The 24,636-nt window shown below is 38.6% G+C and overlaps 1 protein-coding gene across 5 annotated transcripts; it reads right to left on the reverse strand.

The window, feature by feature from the left end:
• Positions 1 to 1,989: 1,989 nt before the first annotated feature.
• On the reverse strand, positions 1,990 to 24,433 carry CLK4 (CDC like kinase 4). 5 transcript variants are annotated; one of them, XM_015141566.3, is made up of 14 exons: positions 24,326 to 24,430; positions 20,643 to 20,803; positions 17,200 to 17,258; positions 15,917 to 16,139; positions 14,727 to 14,817; positions 14,265 to 14,331; positions 11,139 to 11,255; positions 10,885 to 11,051; positions 10,189 to 10,283; positions 9,804 to 9,933; positions 7,681 to 7,763; positions 4,599 to 4,678; positions 3,154 to 3,244; positions 2,577 to 3,063 (listed from the first exon to the last, which is right to left on the reverse strand). In XM_015141566.3, exons 3-14 carry the CDS (start codon positions 17,250 to 17,252, stop codon positions 2,923 to 2,925), a joined length of 1,338 nt encoding a protein of 445 aa, XP_014997052.1. In that variant the 5' UTR covers positions 17,253 to 17,258; positions 20,643 to 20,803; positions 24,326 to 24,430; the 3' UTR covers positions 2,577 to 2,922.
• Positions 24,434 to 24,636: the final 203 nt, after the last annotated feature.

The following is a 24,636-nucleotide window of genomic DNA, read 5'->3' on the forward strand; positions in this document are numbered from 1 at the left end:
CTTTGTCCCCTTGCTGTCAGCAGGAGTCAATTTAATTCAACTACTCTGAAAATTTTCATGAATGCATGGATGAATAAAAAACCTCAAGAAAATGAGTAGCAGCAGCAAACTGGAAATAATCTATTTAGCTGCACTTTATAAATGCCTCATAAGAAAACCAAGCTTGACTTCAATGGAATTTCTAGAAACAGTAAACTATGAGGTATCAAATTATTAAGAAAAATACCTAAATTACAAAGGATTCATGTACATTGGCCATTCTAAATCTTTTTCCCTTTTAGTGTTGAAGCTCAAGGCACGGTCCAAAAAAAAAATTCTTGGAACTTGCAGAAAATGAGTTAAGAAATACAAGGAAAAAAGGCAATTAAGACTAGGAACTTTAAAGCTCAAAGAAGAGGGGAAGGAAGGTTGGCAAAAGACACTCAATGATCCCAGAGGTACAGCCCTAACCTCTAAACATTTCATCTATCCTAATTTTTTTAAGTTTCGTTTTAATGCCTGAAATTCCACGAATTAGGCCTAGAAATTAGCAAATACCCTTTGGGAAGAATGTAAATTTTCAGAAGAGACAGGGTTAGCAATCAATAACTTCTTAGTAAGAAATAATGGGAATATTTTTCTTTCCTCCTATATCCTGAGATCAGCTACTCTGAGAATGAGTTTCTGATGGAAAGTAAACACTAATTTGGGAACTTGAAGCACTTACTGGGGGAAAAGGATGGGCGGCTTAGATAGTACAATGGCACTGGAAAATGAAAAGGAATGAAAGGGAAAATAAAGGATAGCAAACACCTTAATCTATAGAGCTACATTGGTAGACTCAGGAAAAACTTTTTTTAAACAGCAAATGCTTCTTTAAAAAAATTATCACATATAGTTCAACTATTCTGAAATACAGTCACTGTATTTGGACTACATCAGAGGCCTAAACATAATGTATGCCAGTCATTCTACAATAAACTTTTTGTTTCAGCTTTCTTAAAACTCCTAATCTACTTTAGGAACACAGTCTTACTGTATTGACAAATGTTGCCCCTAAGTAACATGGGAAACCAAACTTGGTTTCATTATTTGTCCTACAAGAAAATCCCATGCATTTTATGTTTAAAATACATAAACAGATTAGCCAGGCACAGTGGCTCATGCCTGTAATCCCAGCACACTGAGAGGCCAAGGCAGGAGGATCAAATGAGGTCAGGAGTTTGAGACCAGCCTGGTCAACACAGTGAAACCCTGCCTCTGCTAAAAATACAAAAATTAGCAGGGCCTGGTGGCGCATGTCTATAATCCCAGCCACTCGGGAAGCTGAGGCAAGAGAATTGCTTGAACCCAGGAGGCAGAAGGTTGCAGTGAGCTGAGATCACGCCACTGTACTCCAACTTGGGCAAAAGAGCAAGACTCAGTCTAAAATAAACCAAAACATAAACAGATAAAACTCCAATATTTGTGTAATGCACTTACGAAACAGGGATACTTTTAACAAAAAATAACCTATATCTGGAAATAAGCACTTAGGAATTCTACGACAAAAAATATTCCTACCTGGCTGACTGAACCATAGCAACAGACTTTTTTTTCTTTTACCCAATTAAGTAACATTTACCACATAGTGGGTTTTCTTTTGTTTCGTTTTTTCTTTTTTTGAGATGGAGTCTGGCTCTGTCGCCCAGGCTGGAGTGCAGTGGCACAATCTCGGCTCACTGCAACCTCCGCTTCCTGGATTCAAGCAATTCTCATGCTTCAGCCTCCCGAGTAGCTGGGATTACAGGCGCGTGCCACCACACCCAGCAAATTCTTTGTATCTTTAGTAGAGACAAGGTTTCACCATGTTGGCCAGGCTGGTCTCAAACTCCTGGCCTCAGGTGATCCGCCTGCCTCGGCCTCCCAAAGTGCTGGGATTACAGCGTGAGCCACCGCACCCGGCTCCATAGAGTTTTTATGTGAAAACAAGGACAGTAAAAGAACAACAACAAACCCTAAAGTCACAAAGTTTATGTTAACCAATCAATTAAATTCTGGAAATTTCAGCAGCACGTTCTTCCCAAAATACTTTCCAATCAAATCCTCCTTCTCCAGTAAGAATTATCATAAACATAAATTGCCTAATTAATAACCTTAATTCTTACAAGTTTACATATTTATGTCATCTGATAAACAGATGCTGGCCAATGTTAAGACTCCTAAGGACTTGGTATTAAAAACTGAAACCTCTCATCAGAATTTCTATTTTTATATCTGTGACTCACCAAACATACTTGGAAATGTCCATTTTCCAAGCTGACTTTCCAGTTAGATTTTAATCTTAAATAAAGTGTGTATGTGGTTTTCTTAAACAAATTGTCACAATGGACAAACTGGATGCCTTTCCATGAATGTCTACTTACCACCCTAATATCACCCAATGAAAAAGAATACAACACTTACACTTTAATAGAATTCTACCAGTAAACATTTTCTGAGTTTTGGTTTCTAGTACCTGCTTATCTAGAGTTAATAATAATCACCCGTTCAACAATTACAGAAAAAAAACTAAAGTTCTAAATTTGAAGTATATAAAGAATATTCCTTTAAGAATATAAGGTAGTCAAGATTTCCTTTTACTCAAAAAAAAATCACTTCAGAGGTGACCTCCATGTACAAAAGGCAAGATCAATCACATTTATCACTGGACACAAAGGATATTTCAAAGGTATTTAAAAATGGTAATCTCAAAAAGAAAAATTAATTTTAATTTTTCTATTGCATTATCAAGACCACAGTTGCTTAACAAGTTAATTATGCTATTGATACAAAACATACAGTATTTACACAACTGTACAAAATAATTTAATGTTTACAAAAATATTAGAATGTTTAGTTGACTGACACAGTCTTAAGTAATCTCTTCTAGAGAAGTACATAGTAAGACCACTGATTCCCATTTCATTTCTTTTTTAATAAGTCAAAGAAAGGATGCTGCAATGCTTCATCCAAGGTAATTCTTTGAGTTGGATCATATTCTAACATTCTTCGAACCAGGTCAAACAGTTTCTCATGTTCTTCATCATGACAAAGCATAAATTCCTGGGGGAGAAATGTTTTTGTTTTAAAAAAAATTAGTAATAGTGCAAACATGTGGTTTATTTTTTTAATCTTTAATCTTTTTTCTTTTACCTTTAATGGTCTGCAGCGTCTCCTAACATATCTACCAGCAGAACTGTGTTCATCCCAATCTAGCTGGTTATGGTGAAAATACTTGCGTTTTCTACAGAAAACAAAAAATCTGGATTAGTAAAATAACAAGAGTCACATCTTTACTCTGCACCCATGAGGGGAGACATGGTAAGCAGCTCTCTCTAGGTGTATAGACTTATATTATATATATGCATACAATTTTTAAAAACCTCAGCAACAATTATATATCAGATACCTTATATCCTCCACTCTGTGAGGTTTTAGTGTCTCAACTAAGTTGTTCCTAACTATCATACATGGAACAATGTCAGCTTAAAACTAGGGGCCCCCTGGATTCAGTCCTGTAAATTCTGTTTTCACTAGATCTAGAATGGGGCTAGAAATCTTTAAACTCGCTAGGTGGCTTCTGTGGTGAAGCTGTGTTTGGAAATACTACCTTGTCTAAGAATATACAGCTGGTTAAGGACAGAATACATTTCACACTTAGAGTGATATGATTCCAAAACACAAGCTTTTTCATGTTCTATGTATTACTTTTACATCACCTTAAGAAAACATTTATGCAAACGTAAACTTGAGTTTATCCCAAAAGCCATTTTGTTTACTAGATCAGTGGTCCTCAACCTTTTTGGAACCAGGAACCGGTTTCATGGAAGCAGATCTGGGGAGGAGGGATGATGGTTTGGGATGAAACTTCCACCTCAGATCATCAGGCATTAGATTCTCATAAGGAACCTGCATGCAACCTAGATCCCTTGGATGCACAGTTCACAATAGGGTTCACATTCCTATGAGAATCTAATGCCACTGCTGATCTGACAGGAGGTGCAGCTCAGGCAGTAATAATGCTCACTCACCTGCCACTCATCTCCTGTTGTACAGCCCGGTTCCTAGAGTTTGGGGACCCCTGCACTAGATCACAAGGTAAATATTTTTTATTATATTAGGTTTTAAAAACACGGCCGAGTGTGGTGACTCATGCCTGTAATTCCAGCACTTCGGGAGGCCGACGCAGGCGGATCACCTGAGGTCAGGAGTTCAAGACCAGCATGACTAACGTGGTGAAACCCCATCTCTACTAAAAATACAAAAATTAGCCAGGCATAGTGGTGGGTGCCTGTAATCCCAGCGACTCGGGAGGCTGAGGCAGGAGAATCACTTGAACACAGGAGGCAGAGGTTGCAGTGAGCTGAGATTGCACCACTGTACTCCAGCCTGGGTGAAACAGTGAGACTCTGTCTCCAAAAAAAAAAAAAAAAAGGAATAAGATGCAGTTACAATTTACCTCCAGTACAGGGGGAAAAAAAAAAAAAGTCAAAATCTATAGTCCTTGGAATGAGCATTACAACAACGTTGGGTTTTCTGTAGTCTGAATATATGCTACTGCACGTATCCAACAAAAGGCTTTAATCTTAAAAACATACCTTGTTTTCTGAATCATGTGTTGTGGTATGGGTCCTAATATTCGTTCCATCATTGCCAGGTGCTCTTTACTATCATGAGTCTAAAAAATACAAGAAAAAGAAATTTAGCACTCTGCATTTCCCTACAAACACATTAACTTGTTCAATCTAAAATTTCAGTTTCCTTCTTTATTTGTATTTCTTATACTGTTTAAAGAATAACTGGGCAAGATTACCAGAAAAACTGTCTCCTCATTTAATCAGCTGCTTAATGAAAATTAACAACCAGTACTCAATGAATAGTTCACTTGTTAACACTTACTACTCCCAGGCAACAGACACACAGTCCCAATAATTCTCTAAACAATTCTGAGTGAGGTATGTGGGAACATGAATTTCAAAGACGTTAAGATACTACCTCAAAGTCATATAGCTCATATATGAGGAAAGTTAAGCTATCAACCCATGTCAAAGCACATATCCTTAAATTAGACAGTAACAGAGCCCTGGGTAAAGTGTAATACAGAAGACTGTCAAAGACTTACAGCTGGAATGGTATGCTTCTAGAGCAGAGGGTGGCAAACTTCTATGAACGGCCGGACAGTAAATATTTCAGGCTTGGCTGGTCATGAATGGTCCCTATTGCACATTCTTCTTCTTTTTGTAAGAACAGGCACCAGGCAGGATTTCACCATGGGCCAAAGTGTGCTAACCCTTGTTCTGGAGAGCAGAGGCTTTATGAAATACTTTTAGAAGGAATCTATCAACTAGTGCACCTTGCATATTGCTTCCAAATCGTGATACATGACAGGAAGAAATAATACTAGCTTCACATTTTAAAGAAATTCCTTAGTTTAAGAGTATTTTGCAGGGTAGAGTTAAAATATAACTCACCTCTCCAATAATGTGTACTTCATTTAAAACTCAAAGTGATTTATAATCACAAAATCACCTGAAGCATCCATTTTATATAAGTCAGATGGAAGCATTCACTTTGCTTAACTTTTTCTTGACCCTACAGCTCACCACTGCAAAACCAGACAACACCTCCCAGAACTGACTGATAACCGTGATTCTAAGACATCAAACTTATCTATAAACTCGGAGCACTGTTCAACAGGATCTCTACGGATGAGACAGAAACAGAAACCTGGTGAGGTGCCCCACAGTGAATCCATCGCTGTGCACTGCTGCCAAGTGACTCTCAGCTCATCACAGCCGCACACCCCCGCCCCGCTCTAACTTCAAACCAGCCTCAACAGTGCTGAGCTGGGACCTCCAGCCCCTCTTCCCCAAACAAGACAACACAACACCTTCATCATACCACAACCCTACTTAAAGTTCTTCAATGGTTGCATCACCTAAAGCTTTCAAGAATTTACATTTCAGGCTGGGTGCGGGGGCTCACACCTGTGATTCCCAGCACCTTGGGAGGCCGAGGAGGGCAGATCACTTGAGGTCAGGAGTTCGAGACCAGCCTGGTCAACACAACAAAACCCTGTCTCTACTAAAAATACAAAAAAGTATTGTGGTGTGGTGGTTCGTGCCTGTAGTCCCAGTTATTTGGGAGGCTGAGACATGAGAATCACTTGAACCTGGGAGGCAGAGGTTGCAGTGAGCCAACGTTGCGCCACTGCACTCCAGCCTGGGCGACAGAGTGAGACTCTATCTCAGGGAGAAAAAAAAAATTAGATTTCAGATGTAGGTACAACTTAAGGACAGAATGGAAAAGAAAGTAGTTTCCTACTTTTTGTTTTACCAATTGAGGACTTTTTATTTTAAAAGCAAACTACCAACAACTATGACTATAATTACATAAAAGAGACATTAAAAAAAAAAAAAAAGGCAGGAGGGATAATCTAATCTCTAAATAATGGTCAGAATGGCAATCCTAGACAACCATTTTCATTTTGGACCAGTCTACTTTTGGAAACCACTGACTTCTAGGATCAAACCAATACCCTGCAAAGTCTTTGAAGTCCTTTATGAATTGATCCTTGCCTATTGTTCTAATTTTCCCATTTATACAGGACACTGACAACGCTATTCTACCCCGAGTAGAATATGTTCATTCACTCCTCTGTGCATTTACAGATACTATTTCCTCTTCCTTATATGCCCACTGCACTCCAGTTTTCCAACTCTTCCTCTTCTTCCTATGTTCTCAGTGATGCCTTCTCTAAAGAAAGTAATTATTAACCTTTCCTGGGTTCTCCCCACCTACACTTTGTTTTTTTTATTTTTTAATTTTTTTTGAGACAGAGTCTCACCCTGTCACCCAGGCTGGAATGCAGTGGCGCGATCTCCGCTCATGCAAGCTCCGCCTCCTGGGTTCATGCCATTCTCCTGCCTCAGCCTCCCGAGTAGTTGGGACTACAGGCATCCGCCATGACGTCTGGCTAATTTTTTGTATTTTTAGTAGAGATGGGGTTTCACCATGTTGCCCAGGATGGTCTCGATCTCCTGACCTCGTGATCCACCTGCCTCGGCCTCCCAAAGTGCTGGGATTACAGGCGTGAGCCACCATGCCCGGCCCTCCCTATCTACACTTTCTACATTGTTCCATCACAGCAAATGCTACACTATACTGCAATAGTTTTCCAATGTCTTTTGCATGACTTGAGGAAGATGTTGTCTCTTCACCCTTATGTACTTATACTTAGAAATGCCTAGGACATTATAGATGCTTAATACTTTAGAGTAAAATACAATCCCTTGTTGTTCCTGAATTCTTTTATAAAAAGGAGTAAGTGACCCGTAATGGCCCATCGACAGTCAACATAACCAGAACTGAAAACTGACCACATTAACACTGCTGCAAACTTATGAAGGAGCTCCACAACGTAAAAAAGGAGACAGTATGAACCATACATGAACCATGTGTTACAAACACTAATCACATGCAAAATTAACCATGATCACTCACTCATAGTAATATTTCATTCAACTGTGGTTTTAAAGAATGACCATTTTGCAAATGTAAGTTTTAGTCTTAAGAATAATGATGTATGGCAATTTTCCAATATGGAAGTCAAAACTTTAGCATGCCTTTAACATTTACAATTTGTTATGAATTATTAAATGGAATTTACTAGCCACGTACCTGAAAGACTGTGAAACCAAGGTAATATTCAATAAGAATGCAACCTATGCTCCAAACATCACAAGGCTGAGACCAACCTAAAGCTATTTTAAAACAAATAGAAACATTTTACTATGAAACAACTTTTAATTGACAGTACATTAAATCCTTCCCTATATGGGTACTCCCTTTACAGAACCCATTTGGGAGAATATGACACCAAATTCAGGGTTTATATTTTTAGTTTTACAGCAAATGCTATTCAACACACTCTCATGGTCCATATGCTCACATCAAGACACAGTATTCTAACTAGGGAGGGGTGCATGTTATGTAAAATAAAAGGGGGACTACCATTTTCCAAGTATACAACCAATTTGTGCAAATATTCCATAGTCTCTGAACTGTTTATATGATGGGAGTGCATTGCTGTTGAAACCATTATTATGCTCAGTTCATGGTTAGTCCAAGAATTTTTATGTTTTATTAGCACAAATGTAGGTTTATAATTATCCTCAGAATGAAATTACTAATCCCTTATCAATTATTAGCTTGATGCATGAGTTACTTCTTCCATTAAGAGAAATACTACTGTTTTGCACAAATTATATAAAAAATGTAATGGGAATTATAAGCAGTGTCACCTATAAGCAGAAATTACAGACCCACTGGAGCTCAGAGAGGGATCTATATATAAACATCAGGGCTGTCTATACATGATTTTATATACTTTCTCCTTCAGAATTCTCAATGACAGTATTATTCAGATCAGAATAAAACATCTAGTCGCCTTAAATCTATACTTAACTGGGAAGGAGAAAGAACCAACCACATTGATATTTTAATCTTTCAAAGATCAAATATTTAGTAAAAAAAACAAATGTACAAATAAAACCTACATTCAAAGACATTTCAATTACTTTCAGTATCACTGAGGTTAAAGATAAAGGAAGAAATATATTCAAGTCAATATATATTGACTGTGACTTAAGTCATTTTTGTTAACTCCCCCACCCCAGTGTCTATCATTTGAACAAATGGATAATAATGGAGCATGGGCCAGGTGCGGTGGCTCATGCCTATAATCCCAGCACTTTGGGAGGCCAAGGAGGGTGGATCACGAGGTCGGCAGTTCGATACCAGCCTGACCAACATGGTGAAACCCCATCTCTACTATAAATACAAAAAAATTAGCTGGGCATGGTGGCAGGTGCCTGTAATCCCAGCGCCTTAGGAGGCTGAGGCAGGAGAATAGCTTGAAACCGGAAGGCAGAGGTTGCAGTAAGCCGAGATTGCTCCACTGCACTCCAGCCTAGGCAATAAAAGCAAAACTCCATCTCAAAAAAATAAATAAATAAAATATATAAATGAGCTGGGCGTGGTGGTGTGCACCTACAATCCCAGCTACTCAGGAGGCCGAGGCAGGAGAATTGCTTGAACCCGGGGACGGAGGTTGCAGTGTGGTGAGACTGCACTACTGCACTCCAGCCTAGGTGACAGAGTGAGACTCTGTCTCAAAAAAATAAATAAATAATGGAGCATAGTTTCTACCTATTAACACATATAAAGTCTGTAAATGATAGAGCTTGGACCTCATAAAAGTTTTCTTTTTAGATCAGGCACCGTGGCTCACACCTGTAATCCCAGCATTTTGGGAGGCCAAAGCAGGCAAATCACGAGGTCAGGAGTTGGAGACCAACCTGGCCAACACGGTGAAACCCCATCTCTACTAAAAATACAAAAAATTAGCTGGGCGTGGTGAAGGGGGCCTATAAGCCCAGCAACTTGGAAGGCTGAGGCAGGAGAATCACCTGAACCCAGAAGGCAGAAGTTGCAGTGAGCCGAGATCGCGCCACAAAATCACATTTCTTTGATGCATTTAGCTAACAGAGCCTGTTTTCTTATGATCATTTAAGATTTACTTGTTCAAAAATAACCACCACCTGAAATATCTTTCACAGGCAGTATCACATGTTTACCACTCAGGAAAAGTATAGCAATGTCCACACATTTTTTATGAAAACAGAAAACGTTTTCTGAATCCTGCTAAGATCATACTTCCCCACACCACCAGTAAAGCTGTAAAGAACAAAAATCTCTTATTCAATTATAATATCAGAAAGACTGGTGTGTTGTCTACTGACCCAAAATGACCTCGGGAGCTCTGTAGTGCCGGGTAGACACCAAAGTACTGTGATGTTCATCATCATACGTTGCACTTCCAAAGTCAACAACTTTGATATCTGTGTTTTTCAGTGTGCGTTCATCACGTTTCTAGAGAGATACAGTTGAGTAAATATGAAATTCAACAGATATGAAATATTTTATAGCACTACTCAAAAGGCCAGCACATGAATTATCTTCTTGATTGTCAAAATAAGCTCATGAGAAAGGCAAAGAAGGATTACTTCTTTTCAGTTAAACATCAGGATATAATGAAGCTCAGGAGTGAAATTCCTCATCCAAAGATCATCAAGTTAAATTAATTTTAAAGACAACCACCAAAAGTAAAACAAGTCTTTAACTTACCATTTTAGAATTATATTTGACTACATAGTCAGACTTCACAAATAAAATATTTTCAGGCTTCAGATCTGTATGGGTTAATTTATTATGATGTAAAACTACAAGAGAACAAAAACACATTATTAGTTTCACTTACAAACTTAATTTGTACTACCAGGAAAGGAGGACTGGCAAAGGATACAGTGGTTAAGAGACGTTTCACCTTTACTTGTAAAATGTCTATTTTTTTAGTGACATTTGGATATATAGCTTTTATAATAAAAACAAGTTTCCTGGTGCTTAAAGATTTATCTTAATTGTTAAGGAGGTAAAAATACAAAAAATATTTAAAAATAGAGATTTATCACCGGCCATGGTGGCTCATGCCTGTAATCCCAGCACTTTAGGAGGCCGAGGGGAGCAGATCACCAGGTCAGGAGACCTAGACCATCCTGGCTAACACTGTGAAATCCTGACTCTACTAAAAATACAAAAAATTAGCCGGGCATGGTGGCGGTCGCCTGTAGTCCTAGCTACTCAGGAGGCTGAGGCAGGAGAATGGCGTGAACCCAGGAGGTGGAGCTTGCAGTGAGCCAAGATAGTGCCACTGCACTCCAGCCTGGGCGACAGAGCAAGACTCCATCTCAAAATAAATAAATACATACATACATACATACATACATACATACATAAAAATAAAGATTTATGAAGTGTACTTACAATTTATTGACTGGCAGATCTGATATGCCATCTGCCTGATGTGGTCAATTTGAAATGGCAGAAAGCTGTTTTCTTTAATGAAATCGTAAGTACTAAGCCCCAGCAGTTCAAACACAATACAAACATGACCATGATGATCAAACCATTCCAGCATCTGGACACATCGGCTAAAAGAGAGCAAAATAATAATTCAGTTTACGCAAATCTGAATATTTCATGTAATAAGATGGCTCCTAGGTTAAATTTATACTTACAAGACACTATTGGGATCAGTACTATTTAAGTGCTCTAATACTTGGATTTCTGAACGAGCTGCTTCACGGTAACGGCCTACGTTTTTTACGATTTTCACTGCTACATGCATGCCATCCCTTAAAAATAAAATTAAGATAAAAATGATAATATGTACAGGAGTGAGTTGAAGCCATGTTATGCTCTAAAGCATAATCTTAATTACCAGTTCCTCTATGCCTTTTAAAATAATCTTTCAGAACACATTATAGCAGATTCCATATAACATCTTCTCAAAACATTTTGATAAAATACATGAAGTGATAATTCCCTTAATACTTAAGAGTTTTAACATTTGCTCCCAGAATTTTAAATTTAATTACATTTTATACAACAACAGTTTTAAAATATATATACAATTGTAAACCAAAAATAGAATATGCTACTGTTGAAAGTATTCATTCATTTACCAGGCTAGGCCTACTCTGTGCCAGGCAATGCATAGGTATTAGTGATTAAAAGACATGGTGTGTCCCTACGTACTTTGAAGTCTAATGGAAAAGACAGACACATAAACAACTTAGACTTCTTCACAGAAGAGGCAGCACAGAACTGAGTCCTGAAAGATAGCTGGGAGTTTGTCGGACTGGGAGGGAAACATCCAGGTAAGAGAGACACCAACTCTAAGTAATGAAGCCCAGAAAAACCTTAGCAGATGCACTGATGCAAGTATACAGAAACAGCTGCAGGGGAGGGCACTGGGCTTTAAGACTGGGGCATCTGTAAGAATGCTTCCTAAAAAGCATAGAGCCATGAATGTTTCAATCTTCTACTTCTCTTTGTCTTCCTTTTTAAACCTAATCTACCTACAGATGAGCCAGCATTCAAGCCTTCTTTTTCACTATGGCCCTTCCACTTTACAAAACCATACCCATCTCTTACTAGTATAACAAGATGTATGCCCTAGGCTATAAAAAACATTTGGGGCAAACAAACATGTATTCTAATGGCTGGATAGGAAACCTTTTTCCGCATCCAGTGGTTTCCTATTCATTGCTTTCAACAAGGCCCCAATGAATGTGAACTGATAAGTCACTAAACAAATTTTTTGATGTTTGGCATACACCTCAAGACTTAAAAGAACTCTAGTAAGATTACTGTGACAAAGCTTCTACTCCTATCTATTTAATTATATGACCAAAAAGTTTTCTCAGTGCTTGTATCCATAAAAACGAAAAAAGAAAACAAACAATGCTAAACAGTCAGATATTTATCTATGGCTACATGTCCTCATTTTTTTAGAGGCCTCAACCACCCCAAGAAAGGAAACATTCCAGGCCAGATATGGTGCAGGGGTGTGCCACACGTGACTACAGGCTCACACCTGTAATCCCAGCACTATGGGAGGCTGAGGCAGGAGGATCACTTGAGGCCAGGGGTTCCACACCAGCCTGAGCAACATAGTGAGACCCCATCGCATTAAAAAAAAATTTTTTTAAAGATACATTTCATTAAATACACCAAGACTTAGACTTTCAAGAAATTCTAAAAGGACATTAATGGGATGACTAGTGAAATCTGAATATAGTCTGCAGATTAGTTGGCGAAATTTGAAAACATATATATGTATAATGATAAAGTAAATCTTATAAAATGTTAACATTTGGAAAATCTGGGTGAAGAATACATGGGAATTCTTTGAACTATTTTATTAACTTTTCTGTAAGTCTGAAAATATTTCAAAATACTTTAAAGTTCAATTTACCTTCACATATTTGTTACAGAAAAGCAAAATGTGGGGATAATTTAGGAAAATATTTATGGAAAGTGAAATGAAAATAAATTCAATAATAAAACATTTCTAAGTATTCAAGAAGAGTTTATGGATGATGGTAGGTGCCACGCTGCTATGGTATTTAGATTCCCTCAAATGCATTTAAAAAGAGGTAAGCTTTATTTCTTAATATTAATATTTACATCCAGTTGGAAATTACATCCTTCCCAAATAATTTATGATAAAAAATTTTAAGTCGTTTTTAGAAATGTGTAGTTTCACTTAAGTTCTAAGAGCTTCACTTACAAAAAAGTTTGCAAGCCACAAAATAGAGGTCCTAGAGGAAAACAGTAAAATGAGGCAGAAAGGGTCAAATCACAAACTTTATTCTCTAGGCTCTAGATGATAAAATTTCTTTATAGTTTAGGAAGCTAACTCTTAACATTTAAGATTAGACATGCTTTATTGCCTCTGTAATCTGAAATTGCCAAATCTTGTATACAGGGTCAAGGCCCTCAGTTCTAGAGTTCTGGGAAATTCCTTCACTTGAACATCCACTTTAATTTCAATGATTTCCCCGCTGAAATTGGTCATTTTTTTTTTTTGAGACGGATTTTCACTCTTGTCGTCCAGGCTGGAGTGCAATGGCGAACCTCCGCCTCCCTCCCCTCCCGGGTTCAAGTGATTCTCTTGCCTCAGTCTCCCAAGTAGCTGGGATTACAGGCACGTGCCACCACACCTGGATAATTCTGTATTTTTAGTAGAGACAAAGTTTCTCCATGTTGGTCGGGCTAGTCTCGAACTCCCAACCTCAGGTGATCTTCCTGCCTTGGCCTCCCGAAGTGCTGGGATTACAGGCGTGAGCCACTGTGTCTGGCAGTCAGCATTCTTAAGATCCACATTCATGGTAAATTAATCATACACAGTTCAAGAAATTTTGGTAAGTAATTTACCCCTAAAACACGTGGCTACCATTTAAAATATATTCCATCTTGGCTGGATACAGTGGCTCAGGCTTATAATCCCAACGTTTTGGGAAACTGAGGCGGGTGGATCACTTGAGGTCAGGAGTTTGAGACCAGCCAGGCCAACATGGTGAAACCCCATCTTTACTGAAAATACAAAAACTAGCTAGGTGTGGTGGCAGACTCCTGTAATCCCAGCTGCTCCAGAGGCTGAAGCAGGAGAATCACTTGAAGCCAGGAGACAGAAGTTGCAGTGAGCCAAGATGGCGCCACTGAACCCAAGCCTGGGCAACAAAGGCCCTATCTCAAATAAATAAATAAATTAATTAATTAAATAAAATTTCATCTAAATTATGAATCTTTCCCCACCAAAAATATCAGAATGTTCAAAAAGGAAAAAACAAACTTACATGCCATGATCAATGCACTCTACAACTTTGCCAAAGGCTCCTTCACCCAAAGTGTCCACGATTTCATCTAAAGTGAGGAGGGAAAAAGAGGTGTAAGTACCTGAGTACAAATTGTCTAGTTATTCAAACAATGAATGCTTAAGTGTGGAATATTTTCAAATGATCTCTATCAAAGCATAACTAAGGTTTCAGCACTCAAATTATTTTAGTTTCAGCTGCTACAAAAACAATTAGATAGAGCTATCTTTCTTGCTCTAATCTCAAATTCCACTGATTATTTTGGAACTTTAGAATAGAAATATTTAAATTCTACAGAAAAGAAGAAATACAAAAGAACAAACAAACCCACAAAAAACAAAATAAAAAAGCAATGAAGAGTTCTTTAGCCCCCCGCTGACAAACTATTCTTAAAAAGATTATTCTTTCTGCAAAGTTTAAAAAGTGTTGAAAAATATTCTATACATCTTGCTCTTAGAACGTCTCCACTTTGACAGATCAGGTGACCCTCCTCATCATCCTCTATACTCCTGGATCTTTTCCTTCGGTGGCTCTTCTGGAACGGCAAGTGGGCAGCACCAAGATCGTCCAGCCAATCAATATATCAGAGTGAATTCAGGGCAGAATACGCAATTCATTCAGCGGGGAGATATTCAGGCATTCAGATAAGCACCAGGCCACGAACAGTTGGCAGGAGCAATTTCAAATTCAGTCCCCAGAAATTCACAGGGCACAGTTTATGTTACAGAAGAAAAACATGGCAAGGAACAGATTTTCAGATAAGATACTTAAAGTGGCAATAGAAAAAAACAACACAATTGTCTCTTTAAAATACTGATTTAATTGAAGTCTGAAATTTAAAGAATGCAATGGCATGATTTACTTATCTCTTGCTATAAATAGCATATGCTGTGAATTGAGATGTCTAGTTTGTCAGAAAAATGTTTTAAAATGTCAAGACTATTTGAAATTATTCTAATTTAGCAATATTTTAAAATATACATGATTAAAATAAAAGGGGAAATAAAGGCTAGTTAATTTCAATGTTCAATCTAATAAAAACTAGTTTTACTGAAGAAAACTTGGGGAGAAGCTAATTCAAAGTTCACTGTTCAAGCAGGTGAAGATGTCTGAGTACAAAAAAAAAGGGGTGGGCAGACTATTTGGATGTTTCCCATTCAGCACCCATTTTCACAACTTCAAAAGAATTCACTGCAGACAATGACGCACTGTGCTATGGAACTATGCTCTATGTAGGTTAGTAACATTTAGGTATCCACCAGTGCAATGTTTCACATTTGTTTTCAAGTACCAGATAAAGGGTTTCTAAGGGGAAAAAAAATGCTTAAGATGAAAGATGGGTGCATGATTTTTTTGTAAGAATATGTTACAAATACAAAAATATTTTTATTATTAAAATCAATAAACTCATGATCTGGTCTGCAGAATATGAGGAAATGTGGGCAAATGAGGGCTAATATATAGATCAGCTACAAGAATCTGGAGGTTTCCTTTAAGGATTTGAGTAACATAAATACAATTATAATATATCCAAATAGTATTTTATATATATATAAACAATTAGAAACTTATCAGCTCATTAAGAGTACACACAAATAAAACTCCACTCAAAATAAAAACAAAATCAATCATACCGAACGTGACTGATGACTTGAACAGTGTCTATTGCGCTTCCTTTTAGGACTGCTTCTCCTGCTGCGGACTGAAGATTTACTGCAGTGGATTCGATAACCGCTTTCAATGTCTCTGTGATAATGTCTAGGAACATATCCTTCACAGTAGTCATTCCTGTATTCGTCAACGTATCTCCGGTCCCGATAATCTCGCTCATTCAAGGACCTTGCTTCTAAATAATGACTGCAAACACATTAAAAGATTTCAAATTATTCTCTTCATTCTGCGATAATGTGGTTCAAACAAAACATTTTTCTCAAAAATTCTTGGTTTAAACAGCTAACTCAATATAAGAAAAAAATTCAAACAGATGAATTAGCATTTATATTTATCTCACAAAGCTTAAGAAATAATTTTACTTCAACAAACAAGCAAATGGGCCCATTATAGAGATTGCTGACAAGCATTTCACATCGAGGAATAAAGCTTGAGTCACATCCTTAATTTAGGTCCAGTGTTTACTTAAGTGTTCCTTTACCTTCTGCACCTGTATCTAAGCTGTCTTAATCTCTCACAGAGGTACAATCAGAGGCAGGCAAAAAGGATTCCTTTGTCTTTTAATGTAAGAGCATTTTAGATATCCCTGGCACACAGAGAATTCTTTCATGAAAGGTACATTAGAGCTATAAGGAGCCTTAAATGTATTCCAGCCCTTTCATTTTACCGACGACTAAATTAGGAACCCTAGAAGAAAAATGATTTGCCAAGGTTGTATAGCACATTAGTGACAAAAACTAAAATATTTTCTAACCGCTATTATACAAGCCAATTTTATTACACACATCATCTATCATGTCTCCTCTACTCTTTGCATTTCTAGCCTTGTTATTCCTGTTTGAGATATAGACAACGTAGCTTTTGAGGACTGCCTCATGTGCCAAAGGCATCTAAAATATATCCCCCTAAAGAACGAAAGAGATCCTGCAGTTTAGAATTACAGTAGTTCTACCACCGTACTTCCCTTTGCATTTCTAATTTCCTGTCATTCCTGTTTGAGAAGTATGTAAGAAACAACAGAAGCCACCATCCTCTAGTGCCATAGTGCTTTAATCTACAGATCCCTTTGAAAATCTGCTGGAAGCCATGGACTCTCTTCCCCAAGAAACACATAAACAAAACTTGGCAAGGATTTTCATAGGTCATGGACCTCAGGATGTCAATGGATCCCAGTTAAGTAGCCTTGATCTGATGGAAAGAAAAGGACATAGATTCATTTGGCCCAGTTTCCCGTCCCCCTCTCTACCTGGGATGAGTGTCCTCTTCAACAGAGTGCGAAGCTTCAAGAGGGATGCACATGGAGCACTGAGGGAGAGAGGGGACACCTGCCCAGTCAGACAAATCGGCTAAAATAATCCTAACAAGCAATGGAGTGACGGATGTTGACTAGATTGCCCTCACCAACCCCTTTCCTTTCCCCAGAGTACGATGTCATTCTTTTTCCCAGGGGGCTCGTTTTGGCAGAAATAGAAGCATCTTTACAACTACTACCCAATAGGGCTAGTATCAAATCCAGGCTGGGGAGATACAGAAACCTGGTTCTCTCTCCCTAGCGTCAGCTTTAAGTGGTATTTATTGGAGAAACAACTCCGGATATTTGGGTAAGACTGTGGGCAGTCTAGATTAGAGATCTGATCAGTTGGCTTGGAACTGTCAGGGAGACCACCAACACAATAAGCTAGAAGTGACCATACTCTTAAGGGCATCCTTCCCATAAAAGTCCAAAATCCTTCTACTAGAAAAAACTAACAGTAACAATCTTTAGCTGGAATACTGCATGAAGTTAGAGCTGCTAAGCCATAAACAATAATATAGAGTAACAAAACATGGAGTGAACACCATGAGGACAAACTAAAAGGATGAGAGTCTCTTCAATAGACAATGGCCAATGACCAAGGCTGAGAGATTATATAAACAAAGTCTACAGAATTACACAGGCTATGGAAAGGGTAGACAGGATGAACAGACTGATTTAATTTTTTAAAATATCCACTGAATGCCCAGTGAATATTTCACTATAGCCTTTAAAATAGCCAAGACGGATGAGGGTAAGGGCATTCGTTTTTATATATCCACAGGTCCTGTGGGAGATAAAAAAAAAATTATATAAGGCAAAGTCCCTGCCAACAAATAATGAACAACTTGAGATTACTCACATAAAAATGAAACAAAATCCAACAATGTAGGAAATTCTAAAAAGTTACAACACATGAGTGCTTAGAGTCAGAGATGGGGAAAAAAATCTGTTTAAAATGGTCAGAGAATAATTACAAAAAAGATGGAAATAGAGTTGCATCTTAAAGGGAAGCCAGGATTTGGACAAAATAGAATACAGAAGAAATTCTGGTGGAGAAGAATGGCATGTTACCATCTTAAATTCATATGGCACTTTTAGCCACAATGGCTTAGAGATGGATTTGTCTATGCATTACTCAGGAAAAAGGCAATCCCGGCAAGACCAATTTTCACACAGGGGAATGTAGACAAATAAGTAAGCTGAGAATAGCATCATTAAAAGCCCTGCATGCTAGGCTAAAGAGTATTTCTCAAAAGACGGTCTATTTATCAGCAATATCAAATATGGAGTTCTTATTAAAAATGGTAACCCTGGGCCTCAAGTCATACTCACTGACTCTAAATCTGGTCAACATACCTCCAAGGTGATTCTTATTCACACTAAAGTTGGAGAATCACTGCTTTAAGACTTGATACTTTATGTTACAGGCTTCTACGCACAATATAAAGATAGGGTTTACAGCCACATCAGTCTTTCTAATGCAGAATGGATTAACTAAGCCTGTAGAAAGGGAGACCAATTCACAGGCTACCTCCAAAAGACAAATCATAAAGAAAAGACACTATGCAACATATATATGACAAATGGTTAAAATAATATGTCATAAAAAGCTCTTCTAAATCAATAAAATATACTTTAATAAACAGGCTAAGAATAAAAAGATGTTCAAATGATCAATACTTATGTGACAGTGGACAAATTTGTTAGAAATTTAAAAATTCAGTTTAATCAAAACATTATTCTTGGCCTTTCAAAACAGCCAAGATTGGTGAGAGCATGAAGGGGCACGTTGTATAATTTGGCAAACTTTCTAGAAAAAGAAATATGAACCTGTAGCAAGAAACTTTTAAGAGTTCATATCTTTTACCTTAAAAATGCTTCTTCTTGGAGTGTATTTTCAGGAAATAATCAGCAGCAAAGATTTAGAAACAAAGATTTTTTTTTAATTATAATTTTACAGCTAAATAATTGGGACTAATATCCTATAGAGATTACCATTTTTATACTTTTCTGCATTTTTCAGTTTTTTGTTATTTTATAAAAACACTCAAAGTTTTTGATCTTCAAAATTAGAACATTCTGGATTATGGTGAATGTTGACCACCAAACACATCTGGTACCAATGTCAAAGAAGGTATTGGCCTGGTGGTTAACTGGACTCAGTATCATGTTTATGTAATTAACTATGAGCATGAATGAATTGTTCATCACTCGTATCACTTCCTTTCTACATATATAACGTATAATTATCCTATTATCCAATGAGTAACTAGTACTATGACGTTAAGCCTTAGGGTTTTTTGTATTTATTAATAGTGGGGTACAGATAGTTTTCTTTAGTATACTGTACATTAATTATTAATTATTTCTGGTCTTTGAAATCCTGCCATAAACCTTCCTACTTCCCCTTATATAACAATGTGTATGAAGCATGATTTGTCTGCACTGACTACAAATAAGCTCAGTTTGGCAGAACAAGTCTGTTAACGTGGAGAAGGAAAGAAATTACATACTGTTTTTTAAAGTAACCCCAGCTGGCTAATTTAGAAAGCAATCTGGTAAACAGTCCCAATGGAACATCTGCACAAAACAAGAAGAAAACAGAACCAACAAAACAAACGAAAAAGGGAAATTAATGAAACAGTGAAAGAAACCTACCTAGCCTTTCTTTAATCATTTAGAACTTTAAGATTCCTTTAATTCTATATAAATGTATTACCTCCAAATTTTACACTGGTAAGAATACAATACAACAGGACACACGCTGTTGCAAGTTTTTTATTGAGGCCATTTCCCAAAATTACTAGCTACGACCTATGAAAACAACAGTTCTTAAATAAAGCCAGCTTCTAAAAATCCCAAACAAACATATCCCTTGGCCTCATCTACAAATACAATACAGTGTTTAAGTGACTAATAATACATGTTGCTTTTCTCTGTTGGAGTAACTCCTCCCCTATAAAACCCTATCTGATTTCTGAAACACTTAATGAGCGCTACAACATACACGTCTCCCTCTTATATACAAATTAAAGGTACGCATTGGGCATTCGATCACTATTACTTAACTTTTTGTGTGTCATCTCCCTAGTCACGTTACTGGCAGCTGGGACGCACCATGTTATTTAATACATTTTACATTCACTTACTGATCAACTGTCTCCTACCACTCCCAGGGAGACAGACATACATAAGGATAAGAACTTTGTTTTATTCACAGCTGCAGCCTCAGCACCTATAGTCTAGTCTAAAATAAGTACTCAAATATTTTCTAAATGAGTATTTGTTGACTGAATTATAAAACAATTTGACAGATGAAAGCTATACAAGCAAATGACAAATCATTTAAAACTATTAGAGCTACAATGCTACTAGTTCAAGAGTTGATTTACCAATCAGATTCTTTAAACTGGTGACATGGTTTACAATGCCTGTTCTCTTGTGTGCTACTATGAGATCTCCTCTTCCGCTTGTGACTTCCACGGTAGCTTTCATGTCCCCAGCTTTCTCTGTTATCCCAATCAGGGCAGTGAGTTCGTTTGGAATGCCGCATCTGTTGATAGAAATGAAAAGGGAATTGCGGAGGTTATAGATGTGTGATAGGTAAAATATTATATATTAATATTATTTATCAAAACCCAACACACAGGGTCTTAGAGGCTCCAAATTCTTTTTAGGTGGTAATGTTTCCCAAGGCACTGGTATGTCAGATGGCTGCTAAGAAGCATAGAGATCTAGTATTAAACTGTGGGTAATACTGATACCTTAAGACATTTTTTTTGAATTCTGATTACATCCAGGACAAATTCTCAGCTTGGTGCTTGTCTTCAACTAACACTTGCAAACTGACTTTTTAAAAATTTAAAAAAAAAAAAAAAAAAAGGGCCAAATGAAAAGGTTCAGGGGTACCGTTTCCAGCGGACAAGAGTATTTAGCTAAAAATTAGTAACTTTTTTGTTTTATTTATCTTGTTTTGTTACTTTCTACTTATTAGTGATTTTCCAATTAAGTCACTGACATATTTTCTTTTAAAAATGTTAACATTAAAATGTGAGCTGATTTAAGGAGAAATAATATCACAGTGTCATGCAGCTTTGGCAAATTACTGTAATACAAATAACTTTAGTGCGAGACAAAAATACTTAGGGATACTAAATATGGGAGGTGACTTTGTTTTAACTGTAAAGAGCTATTCAATGATGAAGCTTTTTTTTCTCAAATTCTCCATAGTTCTTTTCTCTAAATCTCAGAATGACTCTAAGCTTTGAGAATATTAGTTCTGTGTGGATAGAACACAATATTCAACAGAGAAACTGAAGACATATAAAAAGGTGATTTTAGGCCGGGTGCAGTGGCTCATGCCTGTAATCCCAGAACTTTGGGAGGCCAAGTACAGGAGTTTCAGACCAGCCTGGGCTACATATAATGAAACCCCGTCTCTACAAAAAAAATTTTCTTAATGTTTATGTGATTTTATGAACTCATTTTCTCTATCCAACAAGTTCATTTTCTTATCCAGCAGTTATTCTTAAACTTAAAATCTATTTGTAGTAAATCTGAAGTAACTCTGAAAAAGAAATCAGCCTACAAGGATGCACACTGAAGCATGGTCACAGTGAAATCAAACGATAACAGTGACATCTGACTCTATTTACAAACTCCAATGCATAACCTGGTTCCTTCCAGGCTCAGCATCTGTGCTCAAACAATATAACCCCTATCTGTCTCTCCCCATCTTAATTATTTTCCAAAGCACAATCAGGTCCAAACTCTGCTGAACAGGGTAGTTTAAATGGTAAAAAGAGAAGAATTTCACAATTCAGTAAGGAGCTGAAAAAAGCTAAAACGGAGTAAAATCCACTTAGTTAACCTCATTCAGCTTGCCCAAATGACTAATAAGCAAACAAATGCAAGTAGAAATTTAAATGATTTTAAATGGATTAAAGGCTTTGAAATGAGGCAGCTTCAATTCTTCTGGGAGGTATTCCACAAGAAAGTATGTGTCACACCATCAGAGTCTGATTGCCACCAGTCAGTCAGATATTTTCATTCATTCTCTTGCTGATTCTAATTCTATACCCATCAGGCATCCTTCTAATGTGGCTCTTAGCTTACTTTACAGAGGAAGAGAAGGCACTGATCAGGTCAAACAGAAATTCTAAAACTCTTGTTAGCGTCTCAATGGAAGTGAGCATTCCGGTTTGATACAAATGGAGTCACTTCCATATTGGAACGTGACGTGAGTAACAGCACAAATTTACTTGAGGCAAAAGGCCAGAACACAAACTTTCTTCATTAGAGCTATCAAGAAAAATTTACGGTTGGGCGCAGTGGCGCCTCATCCCTTGAGCCCAGGAATTCGAGACTAGCCTGGGCAACAAGGTGAAAGCCTGCCTTTACAAAAAATACAAAAAATGAATCGCACATGGTGACTTGAGCCTGTAGTCCCAGCTACTGAGGAGAATCACTGAAGCCCAAGGAAGCCAAGGCTTCAGTGAACCATGATCACGCCATTGCATTCCAGTATGGACGACAGTGAGACCCTGTCTCAAAAAAAAAAAAAAAAAAAATTAATAAATAAATAAATTTCAAGTGCAATTCTTCTGAACCGTTCCGTCAAATACCAAAGTTGTATTTTAACCACATCAGGAACTCAGCTTGGTTAAGTATTTTTAAATCATAGCAAGCGAAATCACATCTGATGACCGCGGGTTATTATTATCAACCTCCATTATTATGAAGTTTTTTCAAGACTTCTGTGTCTACCTCAGTTTTGTTTTTTCTTCTTCTACTGTAAGTCTGCCACAACCAGCTAACCTCCAGCAAAACAGAATTCTCAAATTATGAGTTAATATGCAAACATTAAAATAAGAACGAGCTCCCTTGTGAGAGTACAACATTTTTCTCAAGTTCGCTACTTCAAATTTAATTCAGCTGTTAGTCCCAGCCTCTGACCTCCCCCACTCACCCTGCAATGTTCAAAAATATTTTATCTGGAGGCATAAAGATCACCCCACCCAGGTTCTATGTGGTAAGGTTCCTTCGCATACACAAAAAAGAAGTTATCTAGAATCATGACACTGCCTCTAATTAATAAAGAACCCTGCGTGCTAGAATAACCAGGTATCTTTCAAAAACTAATGACACAATGCATCTCATATGTAGATCCAGCGCCACCGCCCTTAAGATCCTGTAGTTCTTGACAACTTAACGCTATGTACGTGGCTTAAAAACATCGAAATAGGTTATAAGTTTAGGATTGGAGGGCTCCAAGAGGACTGCATTTAATGGGTTACAAGCCAGTAGGGGTGTGTAAAAAGCACAATCGCACAGGACAGCTATGAAGCAAGACAAAGTGGCTGGCAAGCTCAGTTTGCGGGGCGGTTTCCTAAGGCTCGTATAAGCACATCTGGGCTATTTAGGCAACCAGGGATAATAAGATGCAAAACTACCAGAAATGCAGGTTCGCTGCAACAATGCTGTGTTCAGTATAGCACAGAGGAGTAGCCTCCGCAAATTTCCACCTCTCACAAGCACCTACTGCCCTCAACCACCTGGATTTGCGCGGACGCCCGGTACCCACCTCCCAGCTCCCGGGAACCCGGCCAGTGCCTCTGGCGCACTCAACACAGGGGCAAGTGCTTGACTCGGGAAAACCCCCCAAACGCTACAAACGGCCCAGGCCAGGAATCCAGGGAAAGACCTGATCTCCGACAACACGAACGCCGGAGACGGCTCTCGAAAAGTCTCCCGACAGGTCCTCGCGCCCGCCGGCTGGAAGAGGTCCCGACAGGCTTAACCACAAGCCGCGCTCGCCAGCCAGCAGGGCACGGCCAGCCCAGGGCCTCCGGAGCCGCGACGCGAGCGGCCAGGGCCCTCAGAGAAGGGTCAGCGGCAGAACCGCGACGCCCAGGCAACTTTCGGTGCTTCCGGCGCGCACCAGCCGAGCAGTGCCCCGCAGAACTCCTCAGCTCCACAAGCCCAGGCCCCTAACGCGGTCGTTTCTCCGACACCTAGCTCGGGGACCTAAAGACCGACAGCCGCCTGGCCCCGCACACACCACCGGCAACCCTACCTCCGCAAAAGCAAATGGCCCTTCGGGCGAGAAATGTCGCCAAACTGCCGTCTTCCTTCCTCGGCCGCTGCGACAAACACCCCACAAAATGGCGGCAGCGCCGTCGCCCTACAATCCCCCGGGTCGCCTCTAGCGCCACCTACGCCGCGCGAACGCGCCTGCGTGACACAGCCTTGCGCGCTCCCGCCGCTCCACGTAAGGGCGGGGCTCCACGTGACGTAAGAGCAGGACCCGAGCCTCTGCACTGCGGCTGCGCGGCCCAAGCATTTCTTCCCCCGGCCCCGCCCCGACTCCGTCCCGACCCCGCCCCG

The sequence above is a fragment of the Macaca mulatta genome, chromosome 6 (assembly GCF_049350105.2).
Source record: "Macaca mulatta isolate MMU2019108-1 chromosome 6, T2T-MMU8v2.0, whole genome shotgun sequence".
NCBI classification, from domain to species: Eukaryota; Metazoa; Chordata; class Mammalia; order Primates; family Cercopithecidae; genus Macaca; species Macaca mulatta.

What these genes read in the sequence shown, in the direction of transcription:
- CLK4 (XM_015141566.3), bottom strand. Translation starts at nt 17,252, where the DNA reads ATGTGCATCCCTCTTGAAGCTTCGCACTCTGTTGAAGAGGACACTCAT. An exon ending in GAAGAGGACACTCATCCCAG is followed by an intron (nt 16,140 to 17,199) that starts GTAGAGAGGGGG and finishes ATGTGTTTGCAG; the next exon opens with TCATTATTTAGAAGCAAGGT. An exon ending in GAGTGCATTGATCATGGCAT is followed by an intron (nt 11,256 to 14,264) that starts GTAAGTTTGTTT and finishes TTTATTTTTAAG; the next exon opens with GGATGGCATGCATGTAGCAG.